The 20,505-nt window shown below is 37.2% G+C and overlaps 3 protein-coding genes across 3 annotated transcripts; 1 reads left to right on the forward strand and 2 right to left on the reverse strand.

Moving 5' to 3' along the window:
- Positions 1 to 3,066: 3,066 nt before the first annotated feature.
- Positions 3,067 to 7,107, reverse strand: LOC113571707 (breast cancer metastasis-suppressor 1-like protein-A). Its single transcript, XM_027000805.2, has 10 exons — positions 6,869 to 7,107; positions 6,397 to 6,487; positions 6,139 to 6,266; positions 5,713 to 5,792; positions 5,076 to 5,172; positions 4,878 to 4,967; positions 4,711 to 4,775; positions 4,584 to 4,623; positions 4,183 to 4,342; positions 3,067 to 3,975 (listed from the first exon to the last, which is right to left on the reverse strand). Exons 1-10 carry the CDS (start codon positions 7,002 to 7,004, stop codon positions 3,858 to 3,860), a joined length of 1,005 nt encoding a protein of 334 aa, XP_026856606.2. The 5' UTR covers positions 7,005 to 7,107; the 3' UTR covers positions 3,067 to 3,857.
- Positions 7,108 to 11,955: 4,848 nt separating this feature from the next.
- nfkbiaa (nuclear factor of kappa light polypeptide gene enhancer in B-cells inhibitor, alpha a) lies at positions 11,956 to 14,106 on the forward strand. Its single transcript, XM_027000802.2, has 6 exons — positions 11,956 to 12,211; positions 12,672 to 12,777; positions 12,890 to 13,097; positions 13,206 to 13,294; positions 13,411 to 13,668; positions 13,848 to 14,106. The coding sequence occupies exons 1-6, from the start codon at positions 11,979 to 11,981 to the stop codon at positions 13,878 to 13,880; spliced, it is 927 nt and encodes a 308-aa protein (XP_026856603.2). The 5' UTR covers positions 11,956 to 11,978; the 3' UTR covers positions 13,881 to 14,106.
- Positions 14,107 to 16,322: 2,216 nt separating this feature from the next.
- Positions 16,323 to 19,530, reverse strand: LOC113571685 (proteasome subunit alpha type-6-like). The gene is made up of 7 exons (XM_027000778.2): positions 19,347 to 19,530; positions 18,636 to 18,730; positions 18,453 to 18,534; positions 18,176 to 18,331; positions 17,700 to 17,878; positions 17,116 to 17,210; positions 16,323 to 16,495 (listed from the first exon to the last, which is right to left on the reverse strand). Exons 1-7 carry the CDS (start codon positions 19,420 to 19,422, stop codon positions 16,438 to 16,440), a joined length of 741 nt encoding a protein of 246 aa, XP_026856579.1. The 5' UTR covers positions 19,423 to 19,530; the 3' UTR covers positions 16,323 to 16,437.
- Positions 19,531 to 20,505: the final 975 nt, after the last annotated feature.

Here is a 20,505-nt window from a genome sequence, read left to right on the forward strand (position 1 = left end):
GACCATTACAGTAATCCAATCCTGATTAACATTGTGCTCAGAGATATGATAGGGAAGTTTGTGATAGCATACAGATGACTAGTGTACCCACCTGATTTGGAGACGCACGTAAAACACATGCATTAAGTCATCTTGTAGTCAATCACTTGTACATTAAAGGTGAAAAATGTGAATACCATCTCTCCTCTGTTTCGTTTTAGGGTACGTGATCAGCAATGATGGAGTTACTATGAATGATGTTAAAGTAGGAGCAGTGTTGAACTGGCCTAGACCACCAATGTCTGGGAGCTGCAGTGAGTTTTGGGGTTTGCTTACTTTTATAGACATTTTACAAGAAATTTTAGTTTGCATACCCTCTCACTTTTCTCAAGGGGGTGGCCATGGAGATGCGTTGGTCTGAGTAAGCAGAGAGGGCTTTCGATTCCCTTAAGAAGAGTTTCACTTCTGCCCTATTACTCTGACATCCCGATCCCTCTGAGCCTCCTGTGGATATGGAAGGGTCCCTAATCTATGCTGTAAGACAATTATTGGACTCCAGACAACAAACATCGTAGACTGGGCAATGCCCCAAAGGAGAGGTGTTGGGTGGCCGTATGTGACATGCTGCACCCAAGACTGGCAGCTGATTTCCACAGCCCACTCCTTGGCCCGGGAGTCATCCCTGTGGGGTGGTTTTTCTCGTGCTTAACTTCTTTTGTGTTTTTGACTCTGTTCTGCCTCATCTATTGATTTTGGAATTGCCCCTTTGTACTATTGTCTCTGGTTTTGACTATTGCTTGTTTTCTGAATACATGTTTGGATCACCCTGTGAACATTAAAGACACGTCTTATCTACCCATTTCTGCCTCGATACACATTCAACCACATTAGCTCTGTTCTTTCAGCTCTGAATTGGCTCCCAGTTAAATTTTGGATCGATTTAAAAATTCTCTTGTTGACATATAAATTGCTAAATGATCTGTCCCCACAGTAATAGATAAACTTGCTGGAACTACATGCTAATTGCTGGCATGTCTACTGTGTATGGAAAGTTCGTGTGGTGTTCATCTTTTCAGATCTAACCTACGTCTGCTTTATTTGCATGCTACTGCAGAGATAATACCAACAAATGTCCCAGTCCAGCCTGTTGATGAACCGATGCTGCCATGTCAGAAACCTGTCCACCCTAGACCCACTGAAGACTAAAAATAGGATGGGTACCCTTTTGAGTCTTGGTCCTCCCAAGATTTCTTCCTTAAATTTGCCACTGTTACCTTCGGTTTGCTTATTATGGATCTGGACCCAGCTGCTTTGATAACATTTGTTGTTAAAAGCACTATATAAATCAATTTGACTATGACTTTGTCTTGTTAGGTGTGCAGTTGGATGACTGCCTTTTCATGCTCAATTAGTCTTAACAAATTCTCCCTGACTTGTTATGAGTGTGCAGTGATGGTCACTGTATTAATTGAAATATGATAAATAGTTGCATCCAGTGCAAAAATAACCTTTGTTTTCTGTTACTCTTAAGGAAGTAATCCAGACTATAGACCATAACTATCTCTCAAACTATGATTTTTATAGCAGGTAGTGTGTAAAACATTGAGTCTCATGCAAGAACCAAACATACACAAAATATTCGTACGAGCGATTTATGAGAACTTGTTGCACTCAGCAATTGTCTCATACCATTTTGTTTCATAATTTTCTCAGGGAGGAGCTCATTTTAAAGGGTGGTATGTCATATGTCCAGCTCTGGCTCCAGCTCCTGTCTTAACACTAATGATGCTTATTAAATTATTTGAAAATCAGTGTTAGATTGTGGTAAGGTTTTTGTTTGTTTGTTTGTTTTTCCACTTTACCTTGCCTTCCCACCTTCTGTCCTGCCTCCCATACAGAGAAGTGCATGCATATGTGCTCACTCTCACACACACACATACACACTAGTTTATAATACATGTTGCTCTTGAGAGTTTATATAGGTTCTTTATTTTCATAAATGTTTTATTTTTACAATAGTTAACTGTTCATTTATTATAAATCTGTACAAAGACATGGGGCTCTCTTTTTTTGCAAAAAATTGTAAATTAAAATAAACCAATCATAATAAATTTCTATGAATGACTAGTGACTACACAGAAACCAGTGTTCCTCTCAGTACTTCAAGGATGCCTTGGATTTTCAGACACATCTTTCATATTTTTATATCTTTTATATCTTTTTATATCATATTTACATTTTATTGTGCATTTTGTACAGATGTTTTGACTATAAAAAAAATATAGTTTGTATATAGATGTAATTGCTTTATTGTAATTTATAACATAAGGCATTTCAGTATTCTGATGACATTTAAATTTGAACTGCTGAGAATGCGCTCAGACAGTCCTATATAGTCTATAATTCATGTTAAAAAAGGGTCATATATACATATATCCTTTATGATGTGGAGGAAAACGCACAATAAAGGTGCCTTGAAATGACACAGTAGAGGTGTATCTCTACTATAGGAGATCCATTTAACCAAGAGAAAACATTTTAAGTTAACCTGGTAGTGGCCCTGGCAAATGTATTTCATCTTTCAATTGTCAGTCAAGTTGAAGTATTGATAAGTAGGAGGGTGCAACTCCAATTAGAGTTTATTTACAAAAATAAATGGGAGAAGGAGATCCAAACCTGCAACATTAAGTCAAATGGCCTGTTTTAAAACATGAGGTGGCAGATTTAGATCTAATAGATTGGGAATGTTTTCATTCTTTTACCATACCAGTAAAAGCTCTCTTTACAAAAGACAAAGGATTCTCTCACTGATTCAGATGACTATTTGTCTAGAATTCACTGATCCCAAAAACATCAAGACACCAGTTTTAAAGCTTTGGTAAATTAACCTATTAATTGACCTATTTATGAATATGTACATGTACACACACAAAGTATGGCTGTATTATGATCAACAAGTAATTAAAATCACAGAATATATGAAATTAAGAGTAAAATTAATTTTATTCACAGTTTAATCAAGCTTCTTATAGAGATCTCCAAAAGGTTTTTAAATAGTTAAGAATACATGAGGCATCGGGACACCAGTGAATTTGAATCACTTTTTTAATGCTACATTTCCACCCCCGAACTGGTTTACAGCACCATTTAACAAAATTATGAGCATGGTGGTATCAATTTGTACACGGACATAAAATAAAATAAAAAAAATGAGGTACATCCAGACTCAACGTTCTGTTAATACTTTTGTATAAGGCTCCCAAACACTTAATACATTAAATAATGTATATTTGAAAACTACACATTATATATTTAATTCCTTATGGACAGAGACTTTGATGTGAAATTGAACATTCTAAAACTAACATACTTGAATTAGTTTGCCCTTTAGATTGAATTATGTGCAGATGTCTTGGACATAGTAATAGTGGCACAATACTGAGGCATACACAGTTCTCTGACAAAAATATACTTGAACATTTCAGAGGTCTAAACAGGCATGGCAACAATGCACACAGCTAAGGTGGCCTTTAGGCAGCTTTCTTCCCTATTATTCTTTAACAAGGGTTTCTGGAAACAACAGCTTGTAGTCCTATTTACAGCATGCATGCAAACATACACATGCATGCATGCACACAGTTTCCTTGGTAACCAGCCTGTGTTTCTTTTTAGCAGCACTACATTCCTCTTAGATTGAGGATGAAAATGATTGGCACACACACACATACGATTTAACACACACTGCAATTCAACAGCTGGATCAAGCAAACAAGGGCCTATAGTAAACCAAACATGAAAGTTCAAGAGATGTTACTGAGGTGCACCATATGTAGGACAGCACCAAGACCAAAGTGGGGGAAGTAAGAATGTTTAGGAATTTAGGAGTGGTTGATGATGTATTTGCCTTTCTGGAGTTGTGAAATGTAGAGCTTTGATTTGCTGCCATCCAAACGCTTGAACCAGACCTCATCATGGTTAATGGCAGTTATAATAGCACTAGAGGAGAAATAGGAACCAAATAAAGAGGAATGCTGATGCAAGTACACCCAAAAACATTTCTCACAAACGCATGTGCATGCACACACACACACACACACACACACACACACACACACACACACACACACACACACACACACACACACACACACACACACACACACACACACACACACACACACACACACACACACATTCCCTTACCTAATGGGGTACTCCTCCTTGCGGGTAATGCATATGGCCTGCCCTCGGCTGTACCACTTGTTGTCATAGAATAAACGTCCATCCTCAGAGCGAGCAACATGTTGGTGATGATGATGATGATGATGATGATGATGATGGTGCCCTTCAGCTTTTGATGCGACTGTTGAAGACAGGCTCATTCACTGCACAAACTGAAGAGCCTTGTCAGTAGATTTCCTCTCACCTAGATTTCTAGTTACATTTGATTTTTGCTCCTGAATGCTGAATGATTGGCACAATTCTATTTAGAGCTTACCAGAATATAATGCAAATGCATGAGACCTTGGAGAAGAATCCAAAATTATTCTTTTTGTTTTGATTTAATTTGTTTTTAGTCATACTAAAAATATTAACTCTCTTACCATCAACTTTTACTCTGTGTGGTCCCATCGAAGCCATAGCCTGTGAAACACCAGTGCAGTGAATAAAACAAAATATCTAACAGTAAATTTCCACAACTAAATACAACTCAGGAAAACACCTCCAGACCTTTCTTATAGCTGTCCAGTCTTCAAGTATGTCTAGGTCTTGCAACATGTAAACAATATATGGTCGTGGGAGTGTTAAGGAAACTTTATAAGAACTAGGTTTAATAAACAGTGATGCTACTATAATACATGAAAACAGAACATTAGTAAACAAGGAAAAAAGGATATCTGACACAACAACAGGTTTCTTTTTCTTTCCAGGACAGAATGGATGTTTCTTTTTGTTCATTCTTGCCTGCAATCCATCATTCCACAGTTCTGGAGTTTGAAAAAAATGACATTAAGAAGTAAAAGAAATTACAAGCTAATCATAGATGCAAGAAGAACAGCAAGCTTGTGATGTGTTTCTGAGATTTAATTTTGTACCTGAAGTAATGTCTATACTTTGTCTGTCCTCCTCCAGACGCCTGATCTTCTCCTCTAGTTCACTCTGGACTGTATCAAACAGAAGGAGCTTCTCACTCTGTCACACACAGACAAAATGACAATTAAAGAAACAGACAGGCAAGTCACAGTTAGGCTACATGATATAGTGCAAGTTGACTGTTGCAATTTTACAAAATCACACAAGATGCATATGATCACATTAAGAAATCAGAATGAAAGGAATTTTGATTGATGAATGTTCTGATCAAATTCAGATTTCTGGATGAGTGTTTAATAGGTATTTTGTTGGGATATTATTTTCATTGCCATTCTTAAATAATTATGTTTGGTAATGTATTTTTAAATGTTCCGTGGACATTGTGTACTAGCACTTTGTAGCAATATACCTGTATCAAAAACTGACCCCTGTTGAACTGGGTACAAGGTGGTGGACAAACATTGCATGGCATCTGAAGTATCACAGTATTTAATTGTACATATATATAAAATGCACCCATATTTAAGGTGTATCTAATAAAGTGACCAGATAGTGCAGGTCCAATGTGAATGTTTATTGCACAACCCACAACACACTGCATTCTCCCTCTCTTAACTGTACGCAGTGTATGCCTGTTACCTCCCAGTGCTGGCTTGCTGCTTGCATCTCACAGTCATACTTATTCCGCACAGACTCCAAACAAAGCTCACGGTAGATACCTGCAACACATCAAAACTGATGAATAACCCAAAATGCACCTGACACGTGCTCAAAGCATTACTAAGAAATGCCACACTGATTACTTGTTGAGTTCAGGTCCAGGTGACATGATGACTGAACATTATCATGTTCATGTCACTGAACATTATCATGTTCATGTCACTGAACAGTTTAAAATTCATCTAGTTGGTTAAACAAATAATATTAACTGATGCGTTAAGTTAATTGATTAAATAATTCAGTTTGCCTTTGATAAATATCAACTGATATGTCCAGGAAGTGAAGCTAACTAATCATTGTCCTTAATTGGTTTCATTCTCTAAATAAGACTTAGTGGAAACCTACCAGCCACTTTTGTGCGGATCTGCATATTCTCCTGGAGGTTGGCAAGAGGCTCCAAGTATTCAGCAGCACTGCCAGCTTTTACCTCTTGTAACTTAAGGTCCACCTGGTGAAGTCTCTCCTTGTACAACCTGATAAAACTTTTATGATAAACTACTAAACAATTTCAGGGTTTTAGCCAGCTATAGTGCTAATGGAAATATATGTATACTGGTGAATGGATCGTTTATTTTTGAGCTCCGACGGCCTAGCGTTACTCACTGGTCTTTGAGGTCAGTGAACTGCTTCTCAAGACTGGTCATCTCATCCAGACATTCCATTCGCCTCCTTTCGCAATCTTCATCATCCATTTCTGCAGGAACAAGTACATCTCTTCATTACGAGAGCGTGACAAATAAAGATCGCCTATTAACCACTCTAATGTCAGAGTAGAGAGCCCCTTAGCGATATTACTGAAGCATATTTAGGAATTGTTAAGCATATTGTTAACCGTTGCGGAAGTCTAAACAATAGTGTTTGTTTTTATTTGATCCAGGGCACTAACTAATATTAATACTAATCAGGGTCATAACTAATATTTATATACGTGCTGCAGTAGCAGAATTGCTTATGTATGCTGCTACAGCATACAGCAGAACTTTATAACGAGAAATGCTGGATGGTTGCCTGCTCATCTAAAACATTCTCTACAGTAGGTTACTGGTTGTTTAATCGGCTACAGGATAATGTTTACCTGAGCTGTCTCCATCTTCAGATGCCGACGAGCTTACGGTGTCTTCCTCATCAGAACTGCTGGCGGCTTCTTGATCTGGATAGTCCACGTCCATATCTTCCTGCGACTCTTTTCTGTCACGCGAATGAACCGGCATAATAATAGCGTAAAACTAATACAGAGGCACACGGTAAGCAACAAAAAACTACGACATAAAATTTAAACAACCGGCTAACAAAACCTCCGTCTTTACGCTTCAATCATGGCCACGTGGATGACCAATCATGTGCTCAAACAAACCTACGTTATTCATTCAGCTTGAAATGTAATTGGCCAAAACAAATCGAACCTAACACCAAGGGGTGACGGGAGTTGTGGTCCATATACATCCACTTTCAGATGTTTTGAGATGGTGAACTAAAAGTTACCCGGAAAGAGGGTAAGTAAAATGTTGCATTTGTAAAGGTTACTTTATTTAAGTTTACTTAAATAAAGTAACTTTTTTCTTACAGAATGTTTAGTCATTTTGATAACCTCTTCAAAACATGTATTAAACTAATTAATTAAATTAAACTAATTAATTAATTAATTAAACTAATGTTTAGTGTTTTATTATTATCGTTGCATGTGTCACAATTATAGCCTTGCTGGATCATCTTCGGAAAAATCTCCCTATTGCCATTGCTTATGCTTTTAACCACACTAAATTTAAATTTAAAATATAATATAGATGAAGTAGCTTTGAAGTAAATATATAGTATGTGTATAGTACATATAGTAAGTGAAGTAAGTGGATTAAATATTATAAAACATTCGTATGTATCTCAGGAAACTATATCTACAACATCTGCAACAAAATATGTCTACAACTTCTTTCTTAATAATCAGTTTTACACATATAGATTATTCTTATGATTTGATAAATAAATATTGGAACTATTGACTGTATGTGATACCGTGTCACGTGATATCAGATTTGTGTACAGAGAAGAATTTATTTCCAACACATAAACAAATGAGTCATTGTTTTCAAGTACACTTCATAACCTTTTCCATATCTCAATCACTATCAATGTAACACTTATTTGGGTTGTGTAAAGGAAAGTACATGGTACATATGACAATAAACTCAAAACCAATCATCTTGTATTTTTCCTCTAGTAACAGTGTATCAACGTCAAATTTATTTATTTAGAGCTTTTTATAGCAGCAATTGTCACACATCAGCTTTATACATATCTGAGTCCAAGCCCACAGTGAGCAAGCCAAAGGCAAAAGTGGCTAGGAAAACTCCCTAAGACCAGTTAAGACTGCTTAACTGGATAATGTTTCAATAGTCAAAGGCAAAAAGTAACATGCATTTATATCTGAAAAGGACACCAGTTAATAGGGTTTGTTATGACCCCAGGCTAGGCAGTGTATCCATAACAGCAATACTGAGTAATTTGAATAACTGAGCCAGGTGGAATAAATGGAATATATCGCAAAAGTGATGTATTGTACTTTCAAAAAACACAAACTGGTGAATCGTCAGGAGTGGTTACAATGCTAAAGCAACAAACAAAACTCACACTACAACCTAAATCCCAAAGCTATCTACCCTCAAACAAAATAGAATATACAATACTACTCTAACTCCCTAACCGGAAAAACACCAGAAACTGATCAGATGACCATAATGTTTGTGCATTAGCCTAATGACTAGTATGATGTGTAAGGAAAAACAGAACAGCAACCATTCTTCCAGTTAGAGAATATTAGTGTAAATACGCGATCAGACCACTAGTAAGAATAGTCTGTGGACAACTACATGGAGAAGAATATTACAGTAGAATATTATAGTAGGGTTGTGGTGTATAAACCCCTCATTACAAAGACAAGTACACATTTGATAGCCCAATGGCATAAAAGCTACAAGTATTGGTCTACAGGAAAAAAAGTGATATGCTCAGATGAGTCATTCTTTACCATATTCTCAACATGTGCATGTGTGGTATACAGTATAAGAAAACAGGCCTAAATGCTTAACACCTAAAGAGGGGTCTGGTGGCTCTGTTATACAGTAGGCAGGTGGGGGCACATGGTCACTGCAAATCAATACAAAGCTATTCTGACTGATCGCCTGTATACAATGATAAACTATTTCTATCCTGATGGGGGTTGATGAGTATGAAATGTAAATCCCATGTTAATGTGCTCAGGACTCAGCCCAATTACATCAGAGATTTCAGCGCTCTCCACCACCACCATCACAACACCAGCTGAGGAAATATATTTTGGAAGAATGGTGTCTCATTCCTTCAGTACAGTTCCAGAGTCTTGTGGTACCAAGCAAGCCGTTTTGCCAACTTGTGGGGGTCCTGCACTTTAATAAGATACTTTATGCTGTTCCCCCTTTCACTGATCACCTGAATGTATGTGCCTTTGCGTTTCTCAAGGCTATCCAACTCTCCCTTTTGTCTGTTGTAATCAAGGTATACGCACTGTCACCCTACTTTCCTGAGCCCTGAACTCTCCAGTACTGAAATGTATTCATGGGAATCCTCTTCTTTTTCTTTTTTTAAATGTACAAAACAAGTGGGAGTAAAAGCAAACATGGAAGAGCAGAGTGGACCTCTTTCTTACTGTTCCAACCATGGTAATAATTTTCCTCAGGAGTACAATGTAATAAGTGTACAAAATATAAAACTGTGTAGCATCTGTACAATCATTTAGGAAAGTCGCCCATTTTCATTTAGAGTGATTTCAGCCTTTAAATGTTAAAAAGGATCAGATTAGATTCAAATAGCATGTAAATGTTAGAAGTGCAGCCCTTTGAGTTCATTGTTGTTTAGAGCTGTTTTAATGTTTTAACAAAGTTGACCTAATTTTATTAAATTTATTCTTTTAGTTTCACACACATGACACACACATCTATAAATGCTTTTTAAAATGTTCTCTTACATTCTCTCACATTTTACATAAAAATACATCCTACTCTCTGATCTTTATGGTGCAGTCAGACAGAAAGTAGGAGCCTATGTGTAGCAGTCTGCCCCCGCTGGGTCAGATGCATCAGTCTTCTTCACAGCTAGACTCCCAAAAACTCCCCCTATTCAAAATGGAACCATGCCCCTGCAAGATGCTGAGGAAAGCTGCTTTTTCGTAATCCTTTGAATAATTCACTAATGTACTTTTGCATTGTCAAAAAGATGAAACAGTGTTTTTCACAAATCATTTTATACATATAATAGATTCCATAAACAATTCAATAATCAATAATATATGTTCTGATAGTCAAAAGTATTCTAGATTATTCCTGTGTCTGAGATGTTGTTACATGTCTAGTGTGTAAACCCACAGTGGTGTGACATCACTGGCAACTTGACAAGAACATTGTAATATAATAAATAAAACAGAATATATAATACTATATACAGACAACTATATATTAATGAAAAACACAACTAAAATATTAAATATCAAGCTAAAAATAGGAAAAAGTTAAACAAAAAAGTATTTATTCTATACATGAAATAGATGTTAAGTTCAGCCTTTTGTCCTTGAACACCAATATAGAAAAACAAGGAACCAGAACTTAAAGTAAAACTTTAGGCAACCAATCAGCTGATAAAATCAGATTTGAAGACATTGTGTAAGTGAGCAGAAAAATGTCACACAGTGTTCCAGCATATCTGTTATACCCACTGACGAGCTCCTAGAAGAATCTGTGGAATTCAGTTTGCTGGCTGCTTGAAGGACTGGTGCTTGCCTCTGTGATTACAGAATGCAGGAATGCGTCATGCACAGCACTGTAGCGTCACACATCCGGGTGTGATGTCTCAGTATGACATTCATAGTATCACTAAGTTAGCTATGAGTGTCTATTGTTGATAGAGACGGTTGCTATTGTGCCCTCTTTCAGTGTGAACAGAGGTAAAATGGTTTCTAGTTCAAATGTCAGATCCAGACAGGTCGTGCAGGCCCGCCCCCTCTCATACAAATCCAGCATCCCATATTGTTACATAAAAGGAGTTTCCCCGAGAAGTTTATTTTTCTTTTTAAAAAACATTTTCAGTAGTGGTCTTTTTCCAGTGGGTGGGTATGTGTGTGTGTGTGTGGGGGGGGGGGGTATTATTAAACATTTACAAAGCTTTATAGAGTATATAGTATATGGTAAATACCTGCAATGCTGATTACTTTAATGTACTCTGACATCGGAACCACATAAATATGTAAGGGCAAAAACAGGGAATGCATGCACATTGGAAAATTGCTAAAATTTGTTCAGCCCAAACAAGATTATTGCCAGCAGGTGTTTTTGAAGGGAGTGCCCCAGTAAAGATACCAAACACTACTATAAACCCCAGAATGAGGGGCCTTCCATGTTTCAGTGTGCTCTTTGATACCTTCCAAAAGGTGTTTCTATCAGCTTCATTGAGGTAGCCAAAATGGACTGTTTGTTCATTTCTGTGAGCTGTTATTTTATTTAAATAATAAATAAAAGTAAGATAGACTGAAATTAATAAAAAATCATTTCCTAATGACACAAATGAAAGTATGCTGTATTAAGTGTACAGTCTTTCAAAATGGTAATTTAACATTTTTATTATTCTAACCAATATGCACATCATCAAAACTTTGGTTGTATGTGTTTGTACTTTAAGAAGGTAATAATTTGAAGATGGTTACATATTTAATTCTAATGCATAGGCACAGTTATTACTAAGATTACCATATATAAAATTCATTTAGAAAAAAAAAGTCTTACATTAATTAACAATAACTGTGGTGTAGTAGTTTACACCAAAATACGCGACTGACAACGCGGCAGTTACCATTTGCGGGTACAACATAAAAACGATTTCATTCATGCACCATCTTCATTCATTATTCAGAGTTACCCTGGAAATGCAGGTACCTCTCAGTGTGTAATAGGAAAATACATATTTTCATTCTTACTTTGCGGAGTCATGAGAAGGGAAATTCTTTCAATAAAAACCCGCACCGAGTTCCCCTGCTCATATGAACGTTAAGATAATTCACACATGGAAATCCCCTGCCGTAGAGCACTCATATAAGCGTGGCGCCTCCCTCTTACTCCTGTTCATTGCCGTGTTAGACAGAGAGCGAGTCGAAGAGCACATTAGACATGGATATCCAAAGGGAACTTGTAAGGAGTAACTTTATGGATTATTTGGATGAAATGGACCACAAAATTGGGAAAATACAAGAAGAGCGTCTTGATAGTGGCGTGGATTCGTTAAAGGAGGACGAATATAACAAAATTGTGGAAGAAATGGGAAATCTGGAGTTACCTAGTATAGTTGAAAACCCACACAGTTACGAAGTCTGGAAGCAAGAGGTCACAGAGGATGGAGACACGTAAGTTTATTTAATTTTATTTTATTTTTTTATTAAAATTAACAATTGAATGCCATTGTGGTAGTGCTACATTAAAGTTGATGCATAATTATTTTTAACCTAACATATCTAACATTTGAGAAGTATATCAAAGTAATCTGAACCTGTGCAGTGACGGAATTGCCCTTGCAAGGTTTCATTAAATGTCAGCATGCAAAGCATTGGTTAAAAGTTATTAAAATTAATACGCGGCCACAACAGTGGAGGCGCTCTAGAGGTAGAATGCGTAAGGCAGGAAAGTCCCTGGCGCGCGGCCAAGTTTTGATAATGCATCAAATGTGTCAAGCCACAGCGGGTGGAAATAACCTTAAAAAAGCCATTTTTGCGAAATGCCTGGGTGCACGGGCTTTGTCTCCACTGAACCACTTCCTCCTTGTATTCTTGAAACTCTATTCTAAATAACACCTACATTATTTTCCAGGTATCTTCACCTTGCAGTTATTCATGAAGCTGAAGATTGTGCCAAGCAGATCATTAATCAGTCCATGAACGACCAATTCTTGAACAGACAAAACAACCAGAGACAGGTAACTGCATTTGATAAATTATCAAAAGCAGAAAATACTTTCTGTCATTCATAAACAGTTAAAGTTTCACAGACTCCAGACTATCTAAGTGATTTCTGTTTTTGGTCTATAGACTGCACTTCACCTGGCCGTGATCACAGAGCAGCCACACATTGTGGAGAAGCTGTTGAAAGCTGGCTGTGACCCACGTTTGGTGGATCACAGTGGGAACACGGCACTTCACCTAGCCTGCAAGAGAGGTTCCCTGCCCTGCTTCTCTGTGCTAACACAGATCAACACCCAACACCTCCGCTACGTCCTCTCCCTGCCAAACTACAGTGGTGCGTACGTTCACTTTCCTCACCACACAGCCCTGCTACTCTGAGATATATTCATAGAGCATTGTTGTATATCGGTTTCTTATTACTGTGGCTCTGTTTCCATTACAGGCCACTCGTGTCTCCACATAGCATCGATCTACAGCTACCTCTCAATGGTGGAGAGTCTCGTGCAACTTGGGGCTGACGTCAATGCAAAGGTGGGTGCTTCAATAGCTCAAGTGTCATCAAATTTTACGCTGAGTTTCAAAAACGAAGGTTTTCTGTGTTTCCGATTAGATGGGATCACTAATGCATGCTTAAATGTTTCTTCCAGGAACAGTGTAGTGGGCGCACATCATTGCACCTGGCGGTGGACCTACAGAACTTAGACCTGGTAGATAGGCTAATTGCTTTGGGTGCTGACACTAACAGTCTGACCTACGGCGGCTACACACCATACCACCTGACCTACGGCCGGCAAAACAGTGAGATCCGGCAGCACTTGTATGAGCGAACGGCGCAGGATCTCCGAGAGCTGCCGGAGAGTGAGAGCGAGGACAGCGAAGAGGAGCTATCATCTGATGATGAATACGTACGTTTGAGATGTATTTCTGTACGTTTAGCAATACGGGCTTATTAGAAGCAATATGCAATATGGGCTTATGACATTTTCTTTGATAAACTTTATTAAGGTTTTAAAATGTATTTTTAAATCATTAAGCTAATTTTGTATTCAGTCATTAATTGACAAATTTATGTTCTTCTTCACAGATGTACGATGACATTCAGTTTGGTGGGAAGTGAAGTGATGAGTGGAGAGCATATTTCCCATGAAGCAACTTGAAGGGCAGCTAGTCCTTCTATTAAAGGTGTATGCTGCTGGACTGAATGATACACAGCACGACTCAACAGCAAGCATGTGATTATGGGAAATAGCTGCCCATAAAATCACAAAACAAAAGCGTTGATGACTGTGTTCAAATAGCATAGATGTATCATATTGTAAAAAAAATATAAATATATATATATATATATATATATATATATATATTTGTACATGTATATATTAATTATGACACTATTGTAAATTATGTATATTTGTATGTATGACTAAAAACAAGTTTTAAATTAAAAAATATTTCTTTGAATATTGTGACTGGTTCTTACTCCAGTTTTAAAATACAACTCTACCTGTAGCGAAAGTTTTAGAATCAGCTGATATTCAGGATTCTGTAACTGAATCTTTTGCAAGATTAGGACCCACAAATCCTGGCCCTATTGATAAAGCCAAAATATGTCACTTGAAATTTACCGTACAAAGAATATTGATTGCGTACTGTAAAGAGTATCATTTCCTCAATGGAGAGCATGAGTCATATAGAGGTCATTACTCAGTGAATAAAATTCCTTATGTCTGGAGAGGTGGGTCATACGTGACTCATTTTTAACAGAAATTCCCCTATGGTTTTCTCAAACACAACATTTCCTCTTAACCCATAGAATAGTGTGAATATGAAGCAATATGATGCATTCACTTGTGAAAATACAGTGTTCAAATGTTGGGGAAAGGGTATTTTACAGGCTCTTTTATTTAAACCATTACAATTTTTACATTTCTTCAATTCCAGTCAAAATATTGGCAAAATTACATTATGTCTTTTTAGGAAAGCATAAAAAATCACACTTGGATTACCTTGTAATCTATCTACTCACAATCTAAACCATGGGATTGAAGCTCACAGATGGGTCCTTGTAGGGAAACTCCAGCGCTTGACACTATGTTTAGACCAATAAGGAAAACTATTCAGCAAACTAGCTGTGCACCATCATCCTGTCCCATTCTGGGAGGTGAATTCCAGCCTGAGGTCATCTCTCTCTCCACCCCAAGTTACTGGACAGAAGGCAAACCAATTGGCAAAATCATGAGAAAATGGACAAATCTATAATATATCAGAACAATTTGGAAGACCAACTTCAACACCAAGTGTTACCAATATATTTAAAATGTATGTGGTAATTTTAACAAATTGAATGTGTTCCATTGTAAACTTTGCATGGATCTTTGCATTACTTCAAACTAAAGAGCAAGTGAAAAGGAAAGCCTTCAGACATCTTTAGCCAAATTGTATCTTAGATGTGTAGGTTTTGTTCATTTTTACAGTTCATGTGATGATAGCCCTGCTTTCAAAGGGCCTGTTACAACAAGGGGCCATAATCGAGAGAAAGTTATAACTTACAAATTCTGATAAATCTTTTTAATAAGCTATTCTAAGACTGTGGAGGGAGATCAAATTCACATATTTATACACAACACTCTCTGTCCTGGAGAATGTCATCATTAAGGTGACTGAGAATCTTTGTAAATTTAGAACACTGCCTAGATATCTGTTTAGGCAGAGTCCTGTGCTCTCAAATATTGTAGCCATCAGCTCAAAATGTAATTATTAATTAGTTAAAGAAGGCAACCACACCTTCAATAAAGGTCAAGTGAAAGGTGATTGTATGTGATTTATTTGATGGGGGAACTCAGAGAACTATCAGTGAGTATTAATTGTTGAATAATGTAGAATTATTGATAAAGTTTGTCTCCCTTATTTGAACTATTTAATACATTTTCCCACACTATATATAGTCAAATACTTGCACACTCTTAATGACTGTCATGTTTTTATGGTGGACCTAATTATTCAAATATAATGGCTGATCTCTTTGGTATTCAGTGTGCTATTAAATCTGAAAGGCTATGAGAAGCTTGCCGTTATTTTCTCATGAGGCAATGAGTTACTGGTGAGTTAGCATATAAACACAATAGTTAGCTAAATGTTTAAAATCACTATAGTATTATTTGTAGAAAGGGTTTGATATTTTTATATGGCCTAACAAGGCATATGAAATGTGCGTTTTTCTGTCACAGTACAATGAGATCCATTCAGATAACATCAAAGAGACACCAACACATTCATGGGATTCCTTCAAGTTTGTAAAAGAACAAAGTTGATATAGGTACCCAGAGTTTTGAGCGCATCATATTTGGCCCAGACAATTTGTGACTGCACACTTCAAGTTCATGGTTAAGGTTTATAAAGGGTGAGCTGCTTTCATTACAAGATGATGGTGTCAGTTTGGGCTGTGCATCATAGATTTAACCAAAGACATTAAATATCTCCAGCAACTCCTGCTTTGATATTGCAGACAAACATTTCTCTATATTATTGTACAGATGAGTCCAAATTAAAAAAAAATTACTTCATGTTTTCTTCAAAAACATCTTTAATGAACAGGGGAAATATACATGGGGACCTTGGCTTGCACCAGTCCTGAACAGGGTCCTACATCAGCAGTACTAGGGCTCTTCTACAGCTCAGTCTCTCTCAGACAAAGATACCAGGTTGGCATCCACCTCTGACTCAGAGAGAATCCTGAAACAGAGAGCAGAATGTTGGAAGGCATTACCACAGTGTCATTGCACTAGGCCATTAGCACACTAAATCATTAAATCCTTTGTCATTAGTGCTTACAAGTGTACAAGAGCAAAAAATGGAAAACATTAACAATGTGATCTATGCCCTGCACATACCAGTGAATTAGCAAGTGTTAGCAAGTACAAATATGCATTTTATTTTACTGCTTACCATAACCTTTGCCAGTGTGTTCTGTGCTTTTGTACAACTAACAAGTCATTGGGAAAATGCAGTACTGCTATACTGCTCTAAAAGACCCACTCCTGCCTCATCTTACTAAATCACTTGTTTCTGTTCTTCAGGTGGATGGGAGCAGTAACATCAGTTTACCCAATTCATAATAACACCTAAACAATTCTGATCCGAGAGTGCACGCTGTAATAGAATCATGCCACTCTGATAAATGCAAAGCTTGGAGTCTGATGTGCATCATACCATTACTGACATTCATTATTTGCTGATTCAAGTGGAGCAAACCTGTACATTGAGAGGGAATTCAGGAACAAATCTTGACTCAAGCAGAGTCAAGCCAGAGCAAGCCATTCACAAACACAAATGACTACTGGGCTGCCCCTCACCTAAATCTAGGGTCCTTTGCTGTGATGACACCAACCTCCAACTCAGAAGGCTTGAAATCAATGGACAAAACCATGGAAAGGCAGCTTATTGCTATCTGAGAGACAAAAGAGAGTACAAATTAAAGAAAGTAACATTAAAATCAAGTAAGAAAAGTGGTTAAAGAACAGGAATGTATTAGGATTCCATTCAGCTTGTACTGAGTTTTTCATGCATTTGTAGCCACGGTCCCACTACAAGCCCCATTCTCAATGGGGTCCCCAACTGGGTCCCTGTCTCCACCATTACCCTCATATCAGATAGTTTTACAGGAGCATCCTGCAGATTGGAGAACTTGGCAATCCTATATGAGTGTTCCAAGTTGAACAGCGAAAAACTTTTGTGAAAAGGTCCATAGTCCATACAAATCATGAAATGTGCATGCCGTGTGTTTGGCCTGATATACAGTTAAAGCTGATATGCAATATGAAGACCTACCACACTGCCTACAAGCAAACTGAATGAATGGGGACTTACTGAATGGTCACTACATTAAACTTGATGTTAAGCCACTTAATTTTAAAATGGTGATTGTGCCTTTACATACTTCGATGGTTTGCTCATAAGTCCAATCATGTTTCTTTTTCACTTTCTTCTCCAGGAAGCTTGTGGCTTCAGTTTGTTTGACACCAGCTGCTGTTGCCTTGAAGCCACAGTAATAGCCTGCTGGGTCGCACTTATAAACCTGGGGCCCATATTCATCATCCAGACCAATCACAATCATGCCTGAAACACAGACACATCCGGACCAATCACAATCATGCCTGCCACACAGACACACCCTGGTGTAACTGACTATACGTCTGTATTTTGAAGAATTCAGCAGATAACATTAAAATATTACAATTTACTCCAATTTCTTGAGAAAGGGTAGAATACTTCTCGGACTGGAAGTCTACAATTTATGTACAATTATGTATTCGGTTAATAACGTAGCATGTAGTTCTTTTTTTAGCAATATTAAGATGTATTTGTCAAAGTGATACTCTTCTTTTAAGGATTTAGAGGCATGTCCAGACTCACAGCAACCGAGTGGTCTCATTTCTGCATTCTGTGTGTAAACTTGAGAGATGTCAGCGATCCTCTTACAGAGCATGTCCACTGGAATGTCATAACCATACTTGTATTTCCAGTTAGCTGCTTCATAGCGTGCTCTCTGAACCTGAGACCTGCTATCAGCTGAGAATACAATGCACAACATTAGAACAAAATGAGAATCGTTAATGTAGGCTATATATAAGATGCTGTGCTCAATAAATTGAAAGCTTTTTCCCTAACTTAAAAGGTGAAGGCCTTATACCTGTCATCCCTGACATCACACAGCCAATGTTTTCTGTGATTCTGAACAGGTGAGTGACAGTAGAAGCATCCAGGAGCTTGTCCTACAAAATAATGTTGTGACTGTTGTGCTGCATAACCAGGCGCATCAAAGCGGGTATAAAAGTGAACTTGCTGTAAAGCAAATCTGCAAAAGTGAACTTACTGGAACTTTTTTCTGCGTGACAACAACAGCACAGTCTTTACCCCGGACAGCAACTGATGTGAGACCACCCTGGTTAATGGCCTTGAAGGCATATTCTGTGTGGATGAAAACAGGTACCAAGAGAAAAGTCTTCACTTTTCTGTGACACACACATACATACATACATACATACATATACACACATATATACATATACATATACATATATATATATATATATATATATATATATATATATATATATCTTGTCCCATACTAAACCACTAAGTAAATTATCATCAAAGTAAGTAGTTTCAAATCTAACAAGCTACACTGGCAAAACACTTAAAGTTTGCATATCATTTAATATCAGCAAATCGCTCAAGCGTTATTCATCGTGCTATTTGGACATCATGACTTAGTTACTCTAAAACATTATGATTTTGCTAATCTTTCTGTAATTACAGATAGATAAAACTGGCTAACCAACTTAGTTAAGTAGCTAACCAGCTTTGTAATATTCTACAAGTTCCTAGGGCGGGATAAGTATAGTTTAAGGTGGGAGTAAATTTGTACAGTAAAGAAACTAGCTCGCTAGGTTAACTAGTTATCCATAGCTAACAATGTATTTTAGTTTAGCTTTGGACAATGACAGTGCATAGTTAGATCAGCAGTTAGCCAGCTGGCTAGCCCGCTAACTACCGCCGGACATTTAAAATAGTTTTTACTCACCTACTTGATAAAGTCTACCTTCGGGCGAGAAAATAGTAATATGGCGATCAAATCCTGCACTTGATCCTCGGGACATCTTTGTTTCCAATTTAATATACGTAAAACCGAAACGTACTGAAGATTCTGTTACGGCAACATGCAGATTATATTTACACCCGGAAATAGTCACAGATTGACCTACCGGGTCACCTGCATACTATTGGAATGTAACTGCTGTAGTGACCTTTCGCGTAATATGTAGACGCAACACGGGATTAGCTACTTTTCCAGTAGGTTAGGCAATTCGAGTAAAATCTTAGTTACTTGAATGTTCGTTTGCTAGTCCCAAAAGTCCAATGTAGTGTTAAAAAATGATTAAACTTTAGTATACGTAGTGTAGATAAACTGTACTAATGTTCCAAAGTTTAACATCTTTTCTTCATATTTGTCACGACTAGAAAATAAAGAACATGTTGCCCGCAATTTCCAGACGAAAGTATTTACTGGATCTGTTCAGGATCGAAATGAACATGTTATTTGACCAACAATACACTGATACATGTATGACTAGGCCTTATTGTTACGATTTTTTTTACCATGAAACAAGGTGGACATAAGAACGTAAATTAATTGCATGGTTGTGCAAGTTAACAGATTATTGATATATAATAGCGGTTGTTACAGACCAGAACACCTTTGGCTCTGAGAAGTGCTGTTCAGTGTATCTGGTCCCTTCCCTTCCAAAAGAATTGGGACAGGGCCATGCAGACCATTCCATCTCTTTTCCTCTTGTACATATCCTCTTGAGGGCTGAAAGTAGGTAAGAGATGATGAAGGTAGGGGATTCATTAGTGAAGAAAAGTCAAATTAGCTATAGTTGTATACCACATTTAAAAACAACTGGAATTGACCCAAAGTGATTTCTAGTTGAGGATAACAATACATAATTAATACAAGTTAATTAAAACTAAAAGCAAAACATGTAAGAAAAATAAAAGCATAGGAAATAAAAAAAATAGAAAAGCAAAAGAACATGATAACCAAGAAAACTGAGGTAAAAGTAATTATTAAAAGGCATAATTAAATGAAAAATACAATGAAACCAAAGAAAACCAAATCCACAGATTAAAATACATAATTAAAATAGAGAAGCAAGGGAAAAGAGGTGGGTCTAAAAATG

The sequence above is a fragment of the Electrophorus electricus genome, chromosome 3 (genome assembly GCF_013358815.1).
Source record: "Electrophorus electricus isolate fEleEle1 chromosome 3, fEleEle1.pri, whole genome shotgun sequence".
NCBI classification, from domain to species: Eukaryota; Metazoa; Chordata; class Actinopteri; order Gymnotiformes; family Gymnotidae; genus Electrophorus; species Electrophorus electricus.